Source organism: Apteryx rowi, unplaced genomic scaffold (assembly GCF_003343035.1).
Source record: "Apteryx rowi isolate R43461 unplaced genomic scaffold, aptRow1 scaffold_16, whole genome shotgun sequence".
NCBI lineage: Eukaryota > Metazoa > Chordata > Aves > Apterygiformes > Apterygidae > Apteryx > Apteryx rowi.
This window is the reverse complement of record NW_020447863.1, coordinates 2,624,375-2,640,820: the sequence shown is the minus strand read 5'-3', so window position 1 is coordinate 2,640,820 and position 16,446 is coordinate 2,624,375. Positions and strand designations below refer to the sequence as shown.

General features: G+C 51.2%; 1 protein-coding gene across 1 annotated transcript in view; it reads right to left on the bottom strand.

The window, feature by feature from the left end:
• Positions 1-16,446, bottom strand: part of ASTN2 (astrotactin 2) — a 365,002-nt gene that overhangs the window by 238,583 nt on the left and 109,973 nt on the right. Inside the window, exon 6 of the mRNA XM_026059690.1 lies at positions 13,632-13,799. Coding sequence (XP_025915475.1) covers positions 13,632-13,799 — 168 coding nt within the window. The remainder of the gene's footprint in view (positions 1-13,631; positions 13,800-16,446) is intronic.

The window sequence follows — 16,446 nt, the reverse complement described above, 5'->3', positions numbered from 1 at the left end:
ATGAGTTCTTTGGGTTCCTAGGCAAGTTCTTAAAATGTCTCACAGGGATTACAGCAAAGAGCTTTATTGTCAGGAGGGAAAGGAACGGGGGTTCAACCGGTGAGATTTTGAGGAGAGCCGTCTGGAAGGGGGGAGGCAAAAAGAAAAGAAAAAAAAAAAAGAAAGAGATGGCTAATGATGTGCTAAAATGCAACAGCACCTTCATGAAATATTCACTGCTTTAAACACGTCTAATATTAAAGATTAAATGTCCTGGGATTTGTCCTAGCGACTTCGAAGCATTGATTTATGATCTGTCAAAAGCTGCTAACCTCATGATTCATAACGGGAGAGGCAGCAGCATTACTTCTCCAAAGGGAAAGAGCTGGGAAGGAGACATGGCGTTAACTCCCGCCAGAGTTCAGCCGCGCTGGAGGAGCCCGCCTAGCCTCGGGGCCTGGGGCATTCTTGTTTTAAGGAATGCATGTCCTAATGGCTCCATCAGTGATTTTAAAAAAAAAAAAAAAGAGAGAGAGAGGGAAGTTATTTTTTCCTTGGATGCTTAGCACGCAAGTTTCCTCAGCCGCGCCGTGGATCATTAATTCCTGGCGCTTATTACATAACAAATATATGCTCTGCAAATGAGAGACATCTCGAAATGCTTGCAAAGCAAAGCTGGGAGTCTTGGGGCACTGGCTCATCTCAGCTACCGCCATGGAAATTACAGCAAATCAGCCAAACACCTTCACAGGTTGGCATCAAATGGCCCGAACGCCCTCCTTCGTTATTGATGGCTGCAGATGCCAAGGCGGTTAACCCCTCTCCTGCAGCGCCGGCGAGTTTATTTTGTTTGCCGGTTTGTTTACTGTTCAGTCAGTTTGGTGGTGGAAGGAGAAACTCTATCAACCTGCAGAAATATTGATTTTATCGACTCCAATCCTAGACTTCCAACAGCTACGGCTGGCACTCGAGGCTTTATTGGGAGGTTTATTGGGACATTTATTTCCCTAAGTGAGAGGGCAAACCCCGGCACCTACTCACCTTTCTGCGAGGGTATCAACAGGCAGCAGAGAGGTGTCGCACAACGGGGAGAACCATGCAAGGCACTGAGATCATATACCTGCCCCTCACCAAGACCACGTGGCCCATGGGTCCAGCTCTTCCAGGGAGATCCACACACGATTTGCAGAGTTTCAGAAATCCCATTTAACCAGATTTCGCCCTCTTTAACCAGATGTTTTAGGATCTATTTCAGACCTATTAGTGGGATTTTCAAAAAACTCAGCAGAACCTGTGGTGCTCCTACAGGTTTTCATGAGCGTTTGCTTTTTTAGCACTGCTGGGCACCTACCAAGTTCTTTGGCTCCCCAAACACCTCTATTATTTTCTCTCTTTTCTCGGCCCCTCTGGCCGTGCTGCAGAGCCAGCACTGACACAGCAGAGCTCATCCCYGCAGACCGAGAAACGCTCCCTTGGCAGAGCTGAGTCCCCGGAGTGGCAGCAAAGGGGGTTCCCTGTACCTCAAAATCCTCCTTTGCAAAAGCGCATTTTCTGAGGGGTGGACTTCAACACGCTGCTAAAATAATGAACACCAAAACGACAGCGGTCTTGTCTCGAGCTGCTAAATCCTGTGTGCTTCTGAGGGAAGAAAAGTTATCAGCTCAGCATCGCTCGGGTTAAGTTAGGATTCAACCCGAGCTTAAMGTGGGAGACAGGCTTTGACAAATAACCAAACCTGAAGCTGGATGCAATTTGCACCAGTTCCGCACACGTCTCGGTGCAGCATTCGGCTTCTGCAACAGGACAAATGACTCGGGATCTACAAARTGCTGTGAAAAGCATCCTATTTCTGCAACCAGACACCCGCACTGTGCACAATGGTAAAAACACAGACATTCATCTTCCTTTGAATTCATAACCCACAAGTCAGGTTGGGTAATCCACAGAAAATCTCAATCTATTACAGCAAGAGGCAGGATCGCTGCTCACTTAGTTCAAGCTAGAGCTGGTCCCTCTTAAGTTCTGGATGCACTGAGCTGGATTTTTGGTCTGTCAGTTAACAAAATGCTGGGAGGCAGGAAACACCTCTGCCACTGCAGAAGGAAAATGCACAAACTGGGAAATGAAACACCRCAGCTCTAGTAGAAGGCTCAGAGAACAGGTTACTCATGTTGTACGTGCATCTGTTTGGAAGAGAGAGGAGACATGAGGCCATGGGAAGCAACAACACCCTTCTGCATTAGACCAGGCCAGAACACTGCTCTCCATCCTGTCTCTATCCGGGAACAGGTCATCAGGGACAGTCTTTGCCGAGCACAGAAAAGCTCCATGGAGACCTTCACCTGCCCGGGGCATGCTGGCTGCCCAGCCCCTCGCCCCAGCTCGGCAGGGCTGGACCGGGAGAGGCTGGCAAAAGAAATGCTCCTGGGCCCAGTCAAGTCAGAAGTTTCCTAGGAAGTCAGAGTTCTTTTTCTCCCAGAAATCTGCTTTGCTGGGTGGTGGGTGAAGGAGAGGCGAGAAGTGGGGCACCAGGAGGCTTTTCCCAGGATGGGTGGCACAGGGCAGCCCCCCTCTCCTTCTCCCCAGGAACCCCTGAAGCCACAGCAGCTCCTCCTGCACCCCACCACGCGGCTTGTCCTTTCTGCAGCCCGGGGCATCGCTCCGATTCCTGCCTCTTCTCTGCTTCATTTCTCTCTCGATTGCCTTGTTTGCCCCTTATTTCAGTGCCTGTTGCCACAAAGCTGTAGCAGCTCCCTCCTTCTAGCTGCCTGCTATCCTCTGCAAGAAATCAGCTTCTGAATCTACCTTTTTTTCCCCAGGCTGCATCAGAAAGGCATCTGGACTYTCCCACTGAGATCAGAAGCCCTTGGGCAAAGTGGGATAGGGAGCTGGAAGAGAAACCGAGAGCACCTTTCTGTTCACAGCACCAATGGGTGACACAGGTGGGCTCCCTGTCCCACCACTGACCATGAACTGGCCAGCCTGGGACAGGCACGCACTGAGAAGTCTGGATGTAACAGCAACAGCAGCAAGGAGAATGATTGGGAGCCTATTTCTGTATACAGCTGCTGCTCCTGTTCCTGCTCCCCCTTCCCCACTTTCAGAAAATCTCATCAAAGACTGCACATCCACGACTAATTAGAGGTAACACAGAGGTCTYGGTGCTAGTTTCTGCTCAGGGAACGAACCTTTATCTCAACCAGCAGGACACCCACCAGAAACTCTGGAGATATCTCTCACATGCAACCTCCCTCTTTCTGCTGCGCTTTCATTTCCATAGAGGCTGCTGGTGACTACTGATAGCTCAGATCAAAGTGTCAGAGCCAAGTGCAGCAAAGCAATGAGCTGCCACCTGGGGTGGCAGTGGGATGCTCAGCCCACCACACCTGGACGTCTCTGTGCATGCGCTGCAGCAGAAGACCTGCCAGCAGCGAAGTGACTGTGCAGCTCCAACCTCCTTTGGCTCTGAGATGTTAGAGCCATTGCCACCATCCTCTGGAGTGACAGAGCCGGGAGGGTGAAAAAGATCTGGGGCCTAACCTGGAGGAACAGGATAGTATAAGAACATACCTAGCTGGTTTCGGCATGCAGTATGAGCTTCCTCTGCCAGTTTCTGGGCATGGGTAGGTATCCTTGCTTTGCCCGTGCTTCAAGCTAGCTAAAGCACTGGAGCTGCAAAAAGGCGGACCTGGAACAGCCTGCAGCTGCTGTTAGCACCTGCAGCCACGTGGCTTTTGGTTCAAAGTCAGCCCACATAGAAGCTAGCTCCCACCTGAAGGAAACAGTAAGCTAGCACAAGCCACACTTGGGCTCACCACCTCCAATAGCACACGCATGCTGCAGAGGAAACTACTGGTTACACTGGAATAAAACCACCCTCCAGTCCCTGCACCTAGACCAGCGCAACAGGGAGTTTTAGCTGTTTTCAGCATTATTTTCTAAGCAGACTTATTCGTTCTCTTCACCCACCGCACTGTGCTGCTGTTCCTCCTTCTGAAATGGAAACTGGGTCTCGTGCTGTGTTTGAAACCTTCCCGATCGTCTCCTTCCTCAGCTTCTCCCAGGGAACAGCGGAGCAGGGCTGTGTGAAGAATCCCACACGGAGGAGGCTCCCGATCCTGCCAGCGTGCCGGGGTAATCCTGTTAGCCTCATTAGGGTGAGATGATCTGCTGTGATAACGCTGCCAGATCCCCTTAATCCACCAGCCCAGCACATAGTACACTGCGGAGGCTCCTGGAGTCTCTGGGCTCCCAGGAAAGCTGCTCTTCGATGTCATCGGGATTTTTATTTACGAAGCCAAGGGCTTTTGACACTGGTGGAACAATCCTGTGGCTCCTCAACCTCATTCCCATGTCACTGATTTTGGGGATTTCCTTTTCTGCCGCAGCACCTCCATTGGACGCGTTAGCCCCACGTGAAAGTGCTCCGCTCCTCCTGGAGGGACGCGGTGCTGGGGCAGTGCCTTTGCCTTTGAAGCCACTGTCCTGGGGACAACGTCCCACCTGCAGCTAGGCCTGAAGTTTGCTCCTGTGGGTTGTGAGCTGAGGGAAGGTTTGGGATCCCCTTCACAGCACTTCTCACGCTGGTCAGGGGCTCCCTGTCCAGATGCAATTTCCCTCTCCGTGCTAAGAAACTCCAGCGCCATAAACAGGCACCTTTGATTTGCAGGTGCATTGCACACGTGGGCTCACGCGCGCTTCAAGCCTGTCCCCAGCCCTCCAGGCCAGCATCCAGGGACGGTCAACAGGATAGTCCCTGCAAAGCTCTCTCCAGGCCGGCGGACCGGAAATCCAAACGACCGCTTCCAGCCCTCCCGGAACCCAACGCCGTCTCCAGCTCGGCAGCCCAGCTGGGCCGCCCGCCCTGCAGAGCCAAGCACGGACGGGCCTCTTTCCTGCGCGCCACCCGCAGGCGTCCCCGGGGCCGGGTTGAGCTCCAGCACAGCTGTCCTCCTAACACTGCCTCTTGCTTCGTGCCTTTCCGCCCGCCTCGTCCGCAGAGCGCCAGGAGAAAGGGGCGCCAGAGGGAGGAAAGCGCCGGGGAGCGAGAAAGCCCAGCTGGAAGCGGCGGGCCGAGGCCGAGCATTATTCGGCGAACACAAGCCCTCGTTCAGCGGCCCCGCTCGCAGCCCCAGCGCGGCTGACTGCGCCAGTGTTCGCGGCGCGGCCGCGGGCACAATGCCCTTCTCTTCCGGGGGAGCTGCCAGCGCGGGCAGCCGGACGGAGAGCGGCAGGCGCGTTTCTGCGCTCGCATTGAGCCATCTCCAGGGTTACAAGCCCGCTCCGATAAGGCTCCCGGCTCCGGCTGCCGGGGGAGGACTCGGGCGCCCCTCTCCTGCTCCCTGCGTTGCCGGCTCCGGGCTCCTTCCCCGCCGTCGGGGAAGGCAGCCTTCGTCCTCCTGTGTGGACAGGAGGGCCGGCCTGCGGGGCACGTCGTCACGAAGAGCGCGGCCGCTGCGCGATGCCGCTCTCCTTCCGGGCACGCAAAACCGAGCGGAGCTGCTGCTCCCACCGCTTGGCGACGCAGCTCCCGAGGGACGGCGCCTCGCTCGGCAGGGCACCCGTTCCCCAGCTGGAGCCAAAGGGCAGCTGCAAAGGGCATCTCCCGGCCACGTCCCCCACAGGCGCCGCTTTCCAGGCCACCAACTCGGTGTCCGGCGAGGGCAAAACCCTCTGTCCGTAGCGGGAACCTAGGAGTCTCTGCCGGAGCGGAGAGGACCAYGCACCAGCACTGCAGCAGACCTGGGTGCTCCTCAGATCCCATCTCAGGCCAGATGCACCAGAGACCCAGCTTGGCGACCCAAGAGGCTCTGCTGTCCCTGGACGTGGCGCACTGAAGTTCACGGCGACGCGCAGGACGCTGCCATCGGTCCTGACTGACAGCCGCAGAGCAGAAGCCCAGAGGAGCAGCAGTAAACAGATCAATGTGAGTCGCTCCGTCCCTCCAAGAGCTACAATCACTTCCCTCCAATAATGAAGCTGTCGAGGCCTCAGAGTTTCATAAGCATCCAGAGGAAGCTCTGGATTGATTTGTCCTTTCCTAAGGGTCTGAGCTCCTGGCAGAACGTCACAGAAACAATTTCTTAATCCAGCATCTGGAGAAATTTTGAAACGGGTGAATCAAATCGCGCTGTCTGTTTGAAGAGCATGCTTTGGTCCTAAGGGCATGTCTCTCATCGGTACAGTTTGTTCTTCCTCGTCATTTACGGCGCATCCCCGACCCTCAGTAAAAGCAGCGTGCTGCAGGGTTCCCCAGCGGCTGGGGAACAACGYGGCCCCACGTCCGTGCTGCCCTCCCCCAGCCGCAGGCAACGCTCGCCGCCTTGGCTCAGCTCCACCTCCCTGCCTGCAGGACCCCCTTTGCACTTGGATTTGGCTACACCACTGCACCCGTTCGTGTCCGTGCAGCGGTCCCACCGGCGCTCTGTACCCCTTCCTCAAGGGGCCCCATTTTCTAGAGCGTGCCGTCTTCTGCAGTTTGTCGTTCCACGCAGTGCTCGGRGGCCTTGGAAAGGTGCCCTGGGAACACAGTTACCCATTGCACTCTCAAAGCAGTTTTAGCCAGAGGCCACAGAGCTGCGATAACCCACTGAGGCACGAGGAGGTGCCATGGGTCCACCAGAGCAGCATCTCCTCTTGCTCCCAGCCAGCCTAGGGCACATGCCCTTGCTATAACCTTCTAACACGTGCGCAGGCTCCTTGTGCTGAGCTTGACTGACTCAGGGCTTTACGCTCGAGCCAGCTGTCCYCTTGGGTGGCCAAGCGGAAGCTAAAAAACTGGCAACGCAGCAACTGGGATGCAGCGGCTCCAGCTACAACGGGGTATCAGCTGCCAATTCGCTCCGGAGGTGCTGGGGTACCACAGCACCGCCACGCAGCCAGGCTGAGGCCAGCTTGGCACCGAGGGAAGGGTCTGGAGCTGCCAAGATCACAGTGGGAGGCTGCCCAGATCTGGTTGCCTTCAAGAYGGCAGCGGGATGACCATACCACTCGCAGGCCTTCTCGTGACAGGTGATTTCCCAGCACGGGAAACACAAACATCAGGAGCCGTATTAGAGGTGCCAGGGAGATCTCAAATGCCATGTCATCCCTCAGATGGGAGTTTCTCTACCTGCAGTCTAGCACAGGGCAATAAAGTACTGAACTAGCAGCTATCAGCACTTGCCACACCAGTCCGGCTCCTGGGAGCATCTCCCGGGGCTGCTCGGGTGCCTGAACCACCTGCTGCCGCATCTCCCACACTCTCATTCCCCCATGAAGCAGCAGCACTCTCGGCGGCGATGATGAAAAGGAAGGAGAACTTTCTCGGAAGGGGCCAAGATACGCATGTGCACCAGGTTTCATGCCAGGGTTTCCAATTCTTAGAGCTTCGGAAAGTTAAAAAACCTTCAAAAAACCCTCCATCAAGAGTTTGCTGTGCCTCTACGGGATGGCACAGTGAGGGCCCTTTTTGAAAAAGAGATTCAGAGAAAATTAAACACAGGCAAGGATGAAAAATGGTCTTAATAGATCATTAAACTCCCAACTTCAATGGACAAGTGCAGAGTCTTTAGAGAGCTGCTGCCCGAGTCAGGGTTAGCCCCTGGCTGTGGCTGCGTTGCCTCGAACAATTGCAACTGCAGCGAGTGTGCCAGGGAAAGCGCTCTGAAAAGCTTCTCTTCTAGCCCTTGTTATCTGCTGTTTCGGGCTTTTGAGGATGGCATTTTCCAGACTTGGTCCCCAAATAATCCTGATGAGAAAGGCAATTCCGGGAAAAGCAGTTTAGCTCACAAGGAATGAAGGGGAAGGAAAACTCTTTTTCCAGTGAGAAACTTCTTTGCTCCAATTCTTTTCTTAATCTCTGGGAGCAAACGGCTAATATGAGGCAAACCCCTTTTGGGGGAAAATGCTGCACATGTCCCTTCCTGGGCAGGCCAGACAGACCCCGCAGCGCTTAGCCCACGCATGCTGAAAGCCTGGTGCCGCATGATGCTCTAGTTACCCCGCATGGAGCAATATGCCACCAGGCTGTCTTGGAAACACAACTTGCGGCTCTAAGGTGACTCCCATCTGGCCAACCTGGAGTCGAGGCAGAGGGCTCAGCTCCACCAACACCCACTCTGCATGCGGAGGTATAACTTGGAATTAACTTGACAGTCATCCCTCCTCTGCTCCCATTGAAAGTCACCCTCTTTGCCCAGATGCATCAAAGCACTTAAGCGCAACTTTGGAGGACTGCGTCTGGGTTTACGTTCTGCACAGATGTTATTCTCAATATCATTTGCTAAGCTCCTAAACTGTGCAGCTAAGGAAGATCTTCACTGGCACACGTGCACAGCTGATGCAAGCAAGCAGCAAGATCCTGAACAGGCTGGCAGTGCATGAGGGACAGACCCTGCCGGTGTCACGACTGCTTTCCTCGGGGGTGAGCGCAGCCCCAGCATTTGCCTTTGGTGGCTGAGAAGGGGCCTCCGGCTGCTTGACGGGATGTGCAGATGGGCTGAGCAGGTGAGCTGGGCCCAGGAGCGGTTCCACACTACAGACCTCATCTCTCCTCCCTCCTCTCCGCGGTCTTTAGACAAGCTCAGAAATGCCATTACAAGAACATTAGCAGCTGCAGGATTAAACACACTAACGGCAGAAAATGAGAGCGTAAAGACAGCACAGATAACCTTAACTCAGCCCCCTTGCGGGCAYACATTTTGTGTGCTGTTTATGTATAACACTTCAGCCTGAAGCTAAATTAGCTTGGGAGTTAACTGCCTCCTGCCCTGCTCGGTACATAAGGCAAGCTGTGCCGCCACATGAAAAGAAAYCGTAGATTACATGGTTTTTGACCAAGTTATTAAACTACATACCTTAGAGAGACAGGAGCTCATCTTATAAAAGTCTAAGTCAATAAAGACACTGGGCTGTTCCAACAGCGAAAATAGCAGAAGTGCACAAGAACAAACTAATATTACCTGATGTGCACAAAAGCTGCATGATATTAAATTGAACTCTGAAAAAAAAAGAATGTTTTCACACACACAAATACACCCTCACCAAGGTTGGTCATCTCCCGATTTACATGTTCAGCCATATGACCTCCAAATCCTCTTAACAAGTGCCTTTAAAAATTGGGTGCGTTTAAAAATGACTTTCATCTCTCTCCTGCCTGCAAGACCCCTGCCTCACCAGGACAGGAATACCATCTGCAGCTCTGGTGACAAACTAACCCATTTTGAAGATGATGGAAATGGTTTTTTTTGCCAATTTCTAGAAAAGACCCTTCGCTACCACATCTTATTCAGTTCTTACAAGCGTGTCCCTATTGTTCTGTGGGTGGAATCAATTGCGGATGCAAAAGAGAGAATTTCGATGGGTAAGTGCCTGATTTATGGACGGTAAAAAAAAAAAAACAACGCATTTGCACCTGCTAATCAAGGTAGCTATCCATCTCATTTATGCCACTGTTCTGGCAAGCCTGACAGCACAAAATCAGAGGCTGTTTTTTCCAGCATTTGGCCCTGAGGGATCAATTCTCCAGCAGGCCTCTTAAGCTATGCCCACAGAATGTGCAAGTGAATCAATTTTGTGCATACAAAACAGGTAATTGTGCTCACAAATCAGACTTTGCATATGCCACCGCGAATGGATGCCCTCATAACCGTTACCAGTGCCGATAAGGGAGGCCAGCGAAAAAGCAGCACTCCTGGATTTTATGAGAAGGTATCCCAGTGCGTGGCACAAATAGCAGCACTAGCAACATACTCAACATCCTTTGAAAAAACAGAGCGCAAGGAGAGTTGACCCTGAGCCACAGAAGACAACAAACTTTCCCTATTCTCAGCTTAAACAGCACCGTCAGAACCTGCCAGCAAGATGGGGTGTTTTGGCAGAACCTCTCCAACAGAGGAGCAGCTCTGATCTACCGCAGCTTCACTGCATGACAGACCGCGGCCCGATCCAGAAGAGGTGCCTGGCTCATCCAAGCTGAGCAATGGCACCTTGATGCAGGCAAACAAGGACCCAGCCACCGCACTTACCATATAATGTCYGCTGACTGGAGGTGAGGACCCTCAGCAGAATCCAATTTATTTATTTATCTGTGACCATTTCAGACAAAATGGCTTGGCCATTTCTGAGGAGGAGGGGAGAAATTATATTTTGCTCATGTGTGGATGTTGGTGCTCTCTTTGAAAAGCTCTGATGAGCTCGTACTTTGCATGATAGGGCTGAAATTTGTCAGGGGGCAGCAATCATTCAATTAAAGAATGAGTCACACTGCAAAGACACAAGGGAAGGCAAATCAAGGTCAGGCAAGCACAGCATATTTTGGCATTTCCTAGTGTTTCAGAACTACAGTTTTCAGTGTTGATTATTCTTCATATTGAAGTAGTACTTGGTGGCTTGAGTCATGAATTAGCCCATCAAAGACAGATGTTACATAAAACTCAACCCCAGAAGAGTCTTCTGTCCTGGGAAGGGGTAAGAGTGGAGTCACACCAGACAGTGCACAAGTGAACCGGTGCCCTCTGATCACCTGTGCCGTGAACCCTCAGCACTGCCGCAGAAGACGACGACTCCTCGCAGAAGTGGAAGAGGTCTGCCTATACCTCAGAGGCGAATTACAGCAAGGAAGCTTTGGAACAAGGCTGTATTTACACTGCAGTGGCAAGTGGTCTCTAAGGGGAAGACTGAAGTCAAACTAGCTGCAAGTGTGCTAGAGCACCTCAAGGCTGGCCCTGCTGGTGTTCGCGGGGAGAAGCCTTCAGGGCGCTCATTTCCCAGACACGAAGAGCCTCATACTCTGTGCAACCGTGCGTCTGCCCAAGGCTGATGAGGCACCTTCCCTCATCACTTTGGTTGAACTTTCAAGCACCACCTGCTGCCAGGCTCCTTCTCCTGAATGCTTCACCCAGCCCAGAGAGGACTGAGGGCAGGGGAAACCCCCAGCATCCATCGCTTGGGATGCTCACAGAGACTGTAAAATTCCTGGGGTAAGGTAGGGTGTCAAACAGACACTTACAAAGGCCTAATTTTCAGTGGGTGGTTGCTCAGCTCTTCATAAAGTTTGGACACCATTAAAGGAGTCTCAGAGTTAGGCTCTGAAAATCAGTAGCCCTACCAGCCTGTGCTGCTCTACCCCTGAAGAAGCAGCTGGCGTAGAAGGGAGAAAGATTTTGCACTATCTACGTGCAAATTTCAAGGCTGGAAGAAAGAGGAAAGAAGCTGATTTACAAATTCCAGCTGGGGCACCTGCCGGTTCAGATCCCAGCTGCTCTGCCCTTAGCTCCGCTCGCTGCGCTCAGGGAATATGCTGGCTCAAAGCAGCTCACACGAGGCCCYGGGGAGAAAACACGCATTGCAATACGCCGCGTACTGAGCTCTGCCACCCGGCAAGCCCTGGTGCTCCACCAGCTCCAGGGCAGGGGCTGCTCGCTCGCTCTTTCCAGTGACTGGTGACCCAGCGACGTGAAGAACGCAGCAGGCTCCAGCAACAGGCTGAGCTGTCGCCACCCCGGGTTTCTACCGCCAATGCACCAGGTACAGCAGAGAGGACGGAAAACGGGGAAGGGAGCTACAAAGCGGCCGGCGAGGTTAGGATATAGCGCAGTTAGGATACAAAGCAGAGCACCTCCTGGGATAATGAGCACTGTAAACCAGATCTGACGCATCCTGCTCAAGCATGGGGCATCCAGCAGGAGAAACAAGTTGCTCCAGCGAGCGAGAGGCACATGGGGAGCAGCAGCTGGGCAAGTATGGCAAAACAGCAGTTTTAAAAGAGCAGAGACTGCACGAGGATTAAACTAGTCCTTTTTGATGCCAAGGACAGCATGGGGCTTGCAAGCAGAGCTGCAGGGCTCGTTCCAACTGGGAAATCACGTTTTACCTCCATACGGTCTCCCCGTGGTTTCAGCCAGAGGCAGAATTTTTTTCTTTTCTCCTCCCCTGAACCAGGGATAGGTGAACTCATCTTCCCTCTCCCTCAGAGGCGGCTGCATATCACAGATGCCTGAAATGATTCTTCTGCATTAGAACATGCGGAAGAGAAGAGCCTTCTCCCTGCACCCTCTCCATCTGCTTGGGAGGCTGCTCCCGACCATCCAGCCGTTCTGGGGATCGTAGGTGATATTGAGGGCTTGTCCACCTGGGGAACGCAGCTAGAATAGTTATTCTGCTTCAGCTATGCCTGACAGTGTCTCCATGCAGACAAGCCTTGAAAAAACAAACTACCGAAAAGGGAACGTTGTCTTGACCAGGAAAACGGAGCTATGACAACACGTATGGTATTATGATCTCAGCTGAGAACGGACAGATGAAAACAGAGGTTATGCCCAGTCCACACCTTATTCATGATTCACAGCTCATGGTTCAGGAGGATTTCTTCCTCTCAGGACACCGTGTACTAGGGGCACAGCCCATGGCAGGATGGAGCCTTCTCCTCAGCGAGCTGTCCCTCTTCAAATCCACTGGCAAAACCAGGAAACAACGTCCCTTCTAGCAATCAGAAAGTCTCACACACAAACACGGAGGTAGCAGAGAAGCTCTCACTGCCAAAGGAGGAGGGAAATGGCCCTCACGGAGAGCCAGGAGTTAACCTGAGAAAGGTTTCTCTGCAAGGAGTCGGGACCATTTGCATGCTCTTTAGATGCAGAGCATGCCAAGAGCAACAGGGCCACTTCTCTCCACTCTGACAAGAAGGCATCCAGAGGTGAGGCACTGGGAAGCAGGAGCTCTTCTCAGCCCTGCAGGGGCAAGGCAGGCCCCTCATTACAAAAAACCAGCACACCCACAGAGCCACCTTCACACACCAGGGCCTGTCCCCTCATTATCTGCACCAGCTGAGATGTCACCTCACAAGAAATGTCACTTGGCCAGGGTCACACACCTACTCACGCATGTATTTCCCACCCTGTACCCACCCCTTGCCTCATTCCCTAACTGTACATTTCTTGTCTTCTGCAGTCCTGGCTCATTGCAGGCATCAGAGGCAGGTTTCTCACTGCACGACTTGCATGGTGCCCGGACAGAACAGGATTGCAGGTGCCTGTAGCTCCCATGGCGTATCAGGAGTGCATAGACCAGGAGGAGAGCATGACACTTCTCCTTTGCCTGGCCCCACATCTTAAGAGTCCTAGCACAACTGGCTGCTGCTTCACAGGCTATTGGTTTTGTGTGTAAGCAGAGCACACATAGGAAAAAGGTCATTTATATATTAAGAAAGACAACAGACCCTGGAACTCTACAAGGAAGGGCCAGAGGAGAGATCAAACCTAGGTCGCACCAGGCAGAAGCACTAACAAGAAATGCCATGCTCCGCAGTGGAAGAGTTTAAAAAAAAGAAAGGGGAAGGGGCCAGGGCTAAGCTCATAATTAGATTTTCCAGCCTGGACAGTGAGATAGCTCAGCTTAGAAGCAGCTAAACTCCGTGCACCTGCAGTCCTTCCAGCCTTGCCAAAGAACCGATAGGTCAACTATTTCTAATCCCCCTCCCGGCGCGCACCTTCTTAACACCTTGCTGATGGGGGTCATCACTGTATGACCCTGCTGGTACCTTTCAGTCCTCTGCGCCTAACAGCAGGTAAAGTACAAGTAAACCAAGCGTGCGTCAAAATACAGACAGACCAAACTCCTCCCTCACATCTCCAAGCTTTGTAAGGTCTTCACTCATCCCAGGCCTCGCTTACCTGTCTCTTGATCACAGAGTTGTTCACAGGCATCAGTGGTCCTCTGTCCACAGAGATCTCTCACCCAGGGGGAGGTGGCGTTGATCTGATAGTAAAGGGAAAGCTTGGCTGGATTTAACCAGTCGGAGATGTCCAAGTAGCTCCCCTCGCTCACCACAAAGCTGCTGCCTGGAAGGTGGGGAAAAAAAAGTGCTTTAGGTGAGTGCAAGAAGAAACCAAAGCATTTTACGTGTAAGGGGAGCACATCATGAGGAGGAAAAAAAGATTTCTTAAATAAGGCACTGAAGAATTAGTATGCTACACAACAGAACTTCCGAGTTAATGTCTCATCATTTCCCATAACTGATCCCATAATCTGATCTGCCGGTCCCCAGTACGCCTCTCCCCTAACATGTACAGTACCAAAGCAGGGACCATTCCTACAAAATGCTGTGAATTGTACAAGGAAGGCCAGTTGTGGACTTCCCTGCCCTCTCTGATGGATTATTCAGCCATTTTCACCCTTTTTTCCTGGTTTCTCTTTCAAGACTGTTGCTCAGAAAAAGCATTTGTCCCAATATCAGAGCAATTCTATTTTTCAGGAGCTGATGTGAGGCCAAGCTCAACAAAATAATACTAAATTCACCAATATTTAGATCCAAAGAACTTCAGTTGTCTGCACAGTTCTCTCCATGCGAATGTGCCCCAACCAGTAGTCCATCATCTGGGACACTGCTCTATCTGAGATATCCCCATACTACCAAGTATCCCAAGATCCTGGATTTGATTCCCAGCTCTCTGCAGAAATATGGACAATTACTCTCCTCTGTGAGATTGGAGCATCACTTCTCCAGCTCATGTGGATGGTGTCCAGGAGATATTTGGATTGTGGATCTGGGCATTCATGGGCAGCAGCCACATGTGCTATTCCCACCTCATTCCTCGTGGTACACTGTGAGTGAACTGGCCCAACACACTTCTCATATGAGAAGTCTCATCTCAAAGAAACTCCCTTGCTTTCTCCCTCCTGAGAGTCAGAAGTGAATTCCTGCCAAAAATCTCTTCTTATGAAATCTTATGTTTCTTTATTTTGTGAAATGTATTTTTCCCCACTGACATCTGGGAATATGCATCATCTAATTAGCCAAATAGATTTTCAGTTCAGCCCAATCATTTCCTTATCTAACATCTGAGGCCCTGCATCGCTTGGGGGATTTTGCAGGCACAGAGGTCCTCATTAACTCTGATCTTCAATTACATTGATTATAAGACTGCCTCCATAATAGTGCTGCACAGATCAGAGGGGAGCCAAAAAAACTCTGCTCTTAAGTGGTGTTTTGCAAAAGTTACCAGGGTAAAAGCCTCTAAAAACAGGGGGAGAAAAAAACCTTCAAAGAAGAGTTGGCAAGGTCAAACGTCAGGTAGACAAGGAGCTAACAGGCATCCTTCCATCAAGTGCTAGGACTTCAGTCACAATTTGGAAGCATGGGCAAACTTTGCAACTAGCATCTGAAAACTCAAATCTTTCTTAATGATTACTCAAGGACGGTAAGTCTACAGATCCAGGGCACGTTTTCATGCAACTTGAGAGCTTATATCACTTAGTAAAGGACTCACTTTTCTAAACACTGCATGACTTTTTAGCTCAAAGAAAGCCAAGAGACTTAAAAACAAACAAACACACACAGCAGCAACTGCCCCTTATGAACTTGCTTGAGTTCAAACTACTGATTTCCTTTTGAATGAGAATCATTGGTGCTATAGAAGGAAGGAGCCCGTCTAAACTTCATCCTGCACCATGCTATCCATGCAGAACATAAAAAAGTAGAGCCTGAAGTCCAGCATTCAAGCGAGYGACCTCATTCTCACAAATACTGAGATCTCAGCACCATAAAAATCTGAGCCCTAATTTGGGCATGTAAAGTTGCGTCTTTTACATTTATACTGTTTATACACCATAAACACAYGCACAGATGCATCTTTACACTCACAGCCGATGAAGGTGGCCAAACTACTGACTGTACAAGCAAATGAAAAGTAGAGATGCAGTATCCTGCTGTTTCTGGGGACACAGCAAGGAAGGAGCCTCAGTCACCAAGGCTGCCTGATACAGCTCAGACACACCTTAACAGTAAATTACGGGGTAAATCCCATAGCACCAGCGGAATACATCAAAACACTGAGCACAAAGTATTCTCTTAGGGCCAGGTAATTTTTTCTTTTAATTCTCATTCTTTTCCATGAATATTTAAAGCTATCCTTAAATACTAATGATAATTACTACTGATTTATTTTACCAAACGGAAATGCACCATGCACCCTTGGGGGCTGTTTATTATTTATATATACAAATACATGTAGTATCCTGTCAATCTTTGTTTTGTATTTTTGGAATTACCTCGAGAGGCTYGAGAAACATGTAAACACATTTTGAGGTACAGACAACACCCTCTGTCCCTAAAGGTTGAAGATCAACAACAGCAGTTCGCGACTGAATTGCTGCTTAATGAACCCCGCTTCTATTTAAAATACAGCCAGACTGAAGCTAATCGAAGCAAATCAGACACAAAACACTCATATAATTAGCATTCATAAAGATGAAGGTGACTCAAAGTGGGCAGGGTGTCCTGACATCGGACACACTCTGTGGAGGGGACCCGCGGTCCGGGCGGGTGATGGATGGAGCGACTTCTGGAGCATCCTTCCAGCCCCATTTTCTGAGCTCTGCTAGGAGAAGAAAGCAGGTTCAAAGTGACCTACCAGACTTAGGGCACTGATGCCAAATTTTCTCTTTTTTTGGAAAGCCCAGCCCGTTTGCTGCTGGGAGAGGAGCATT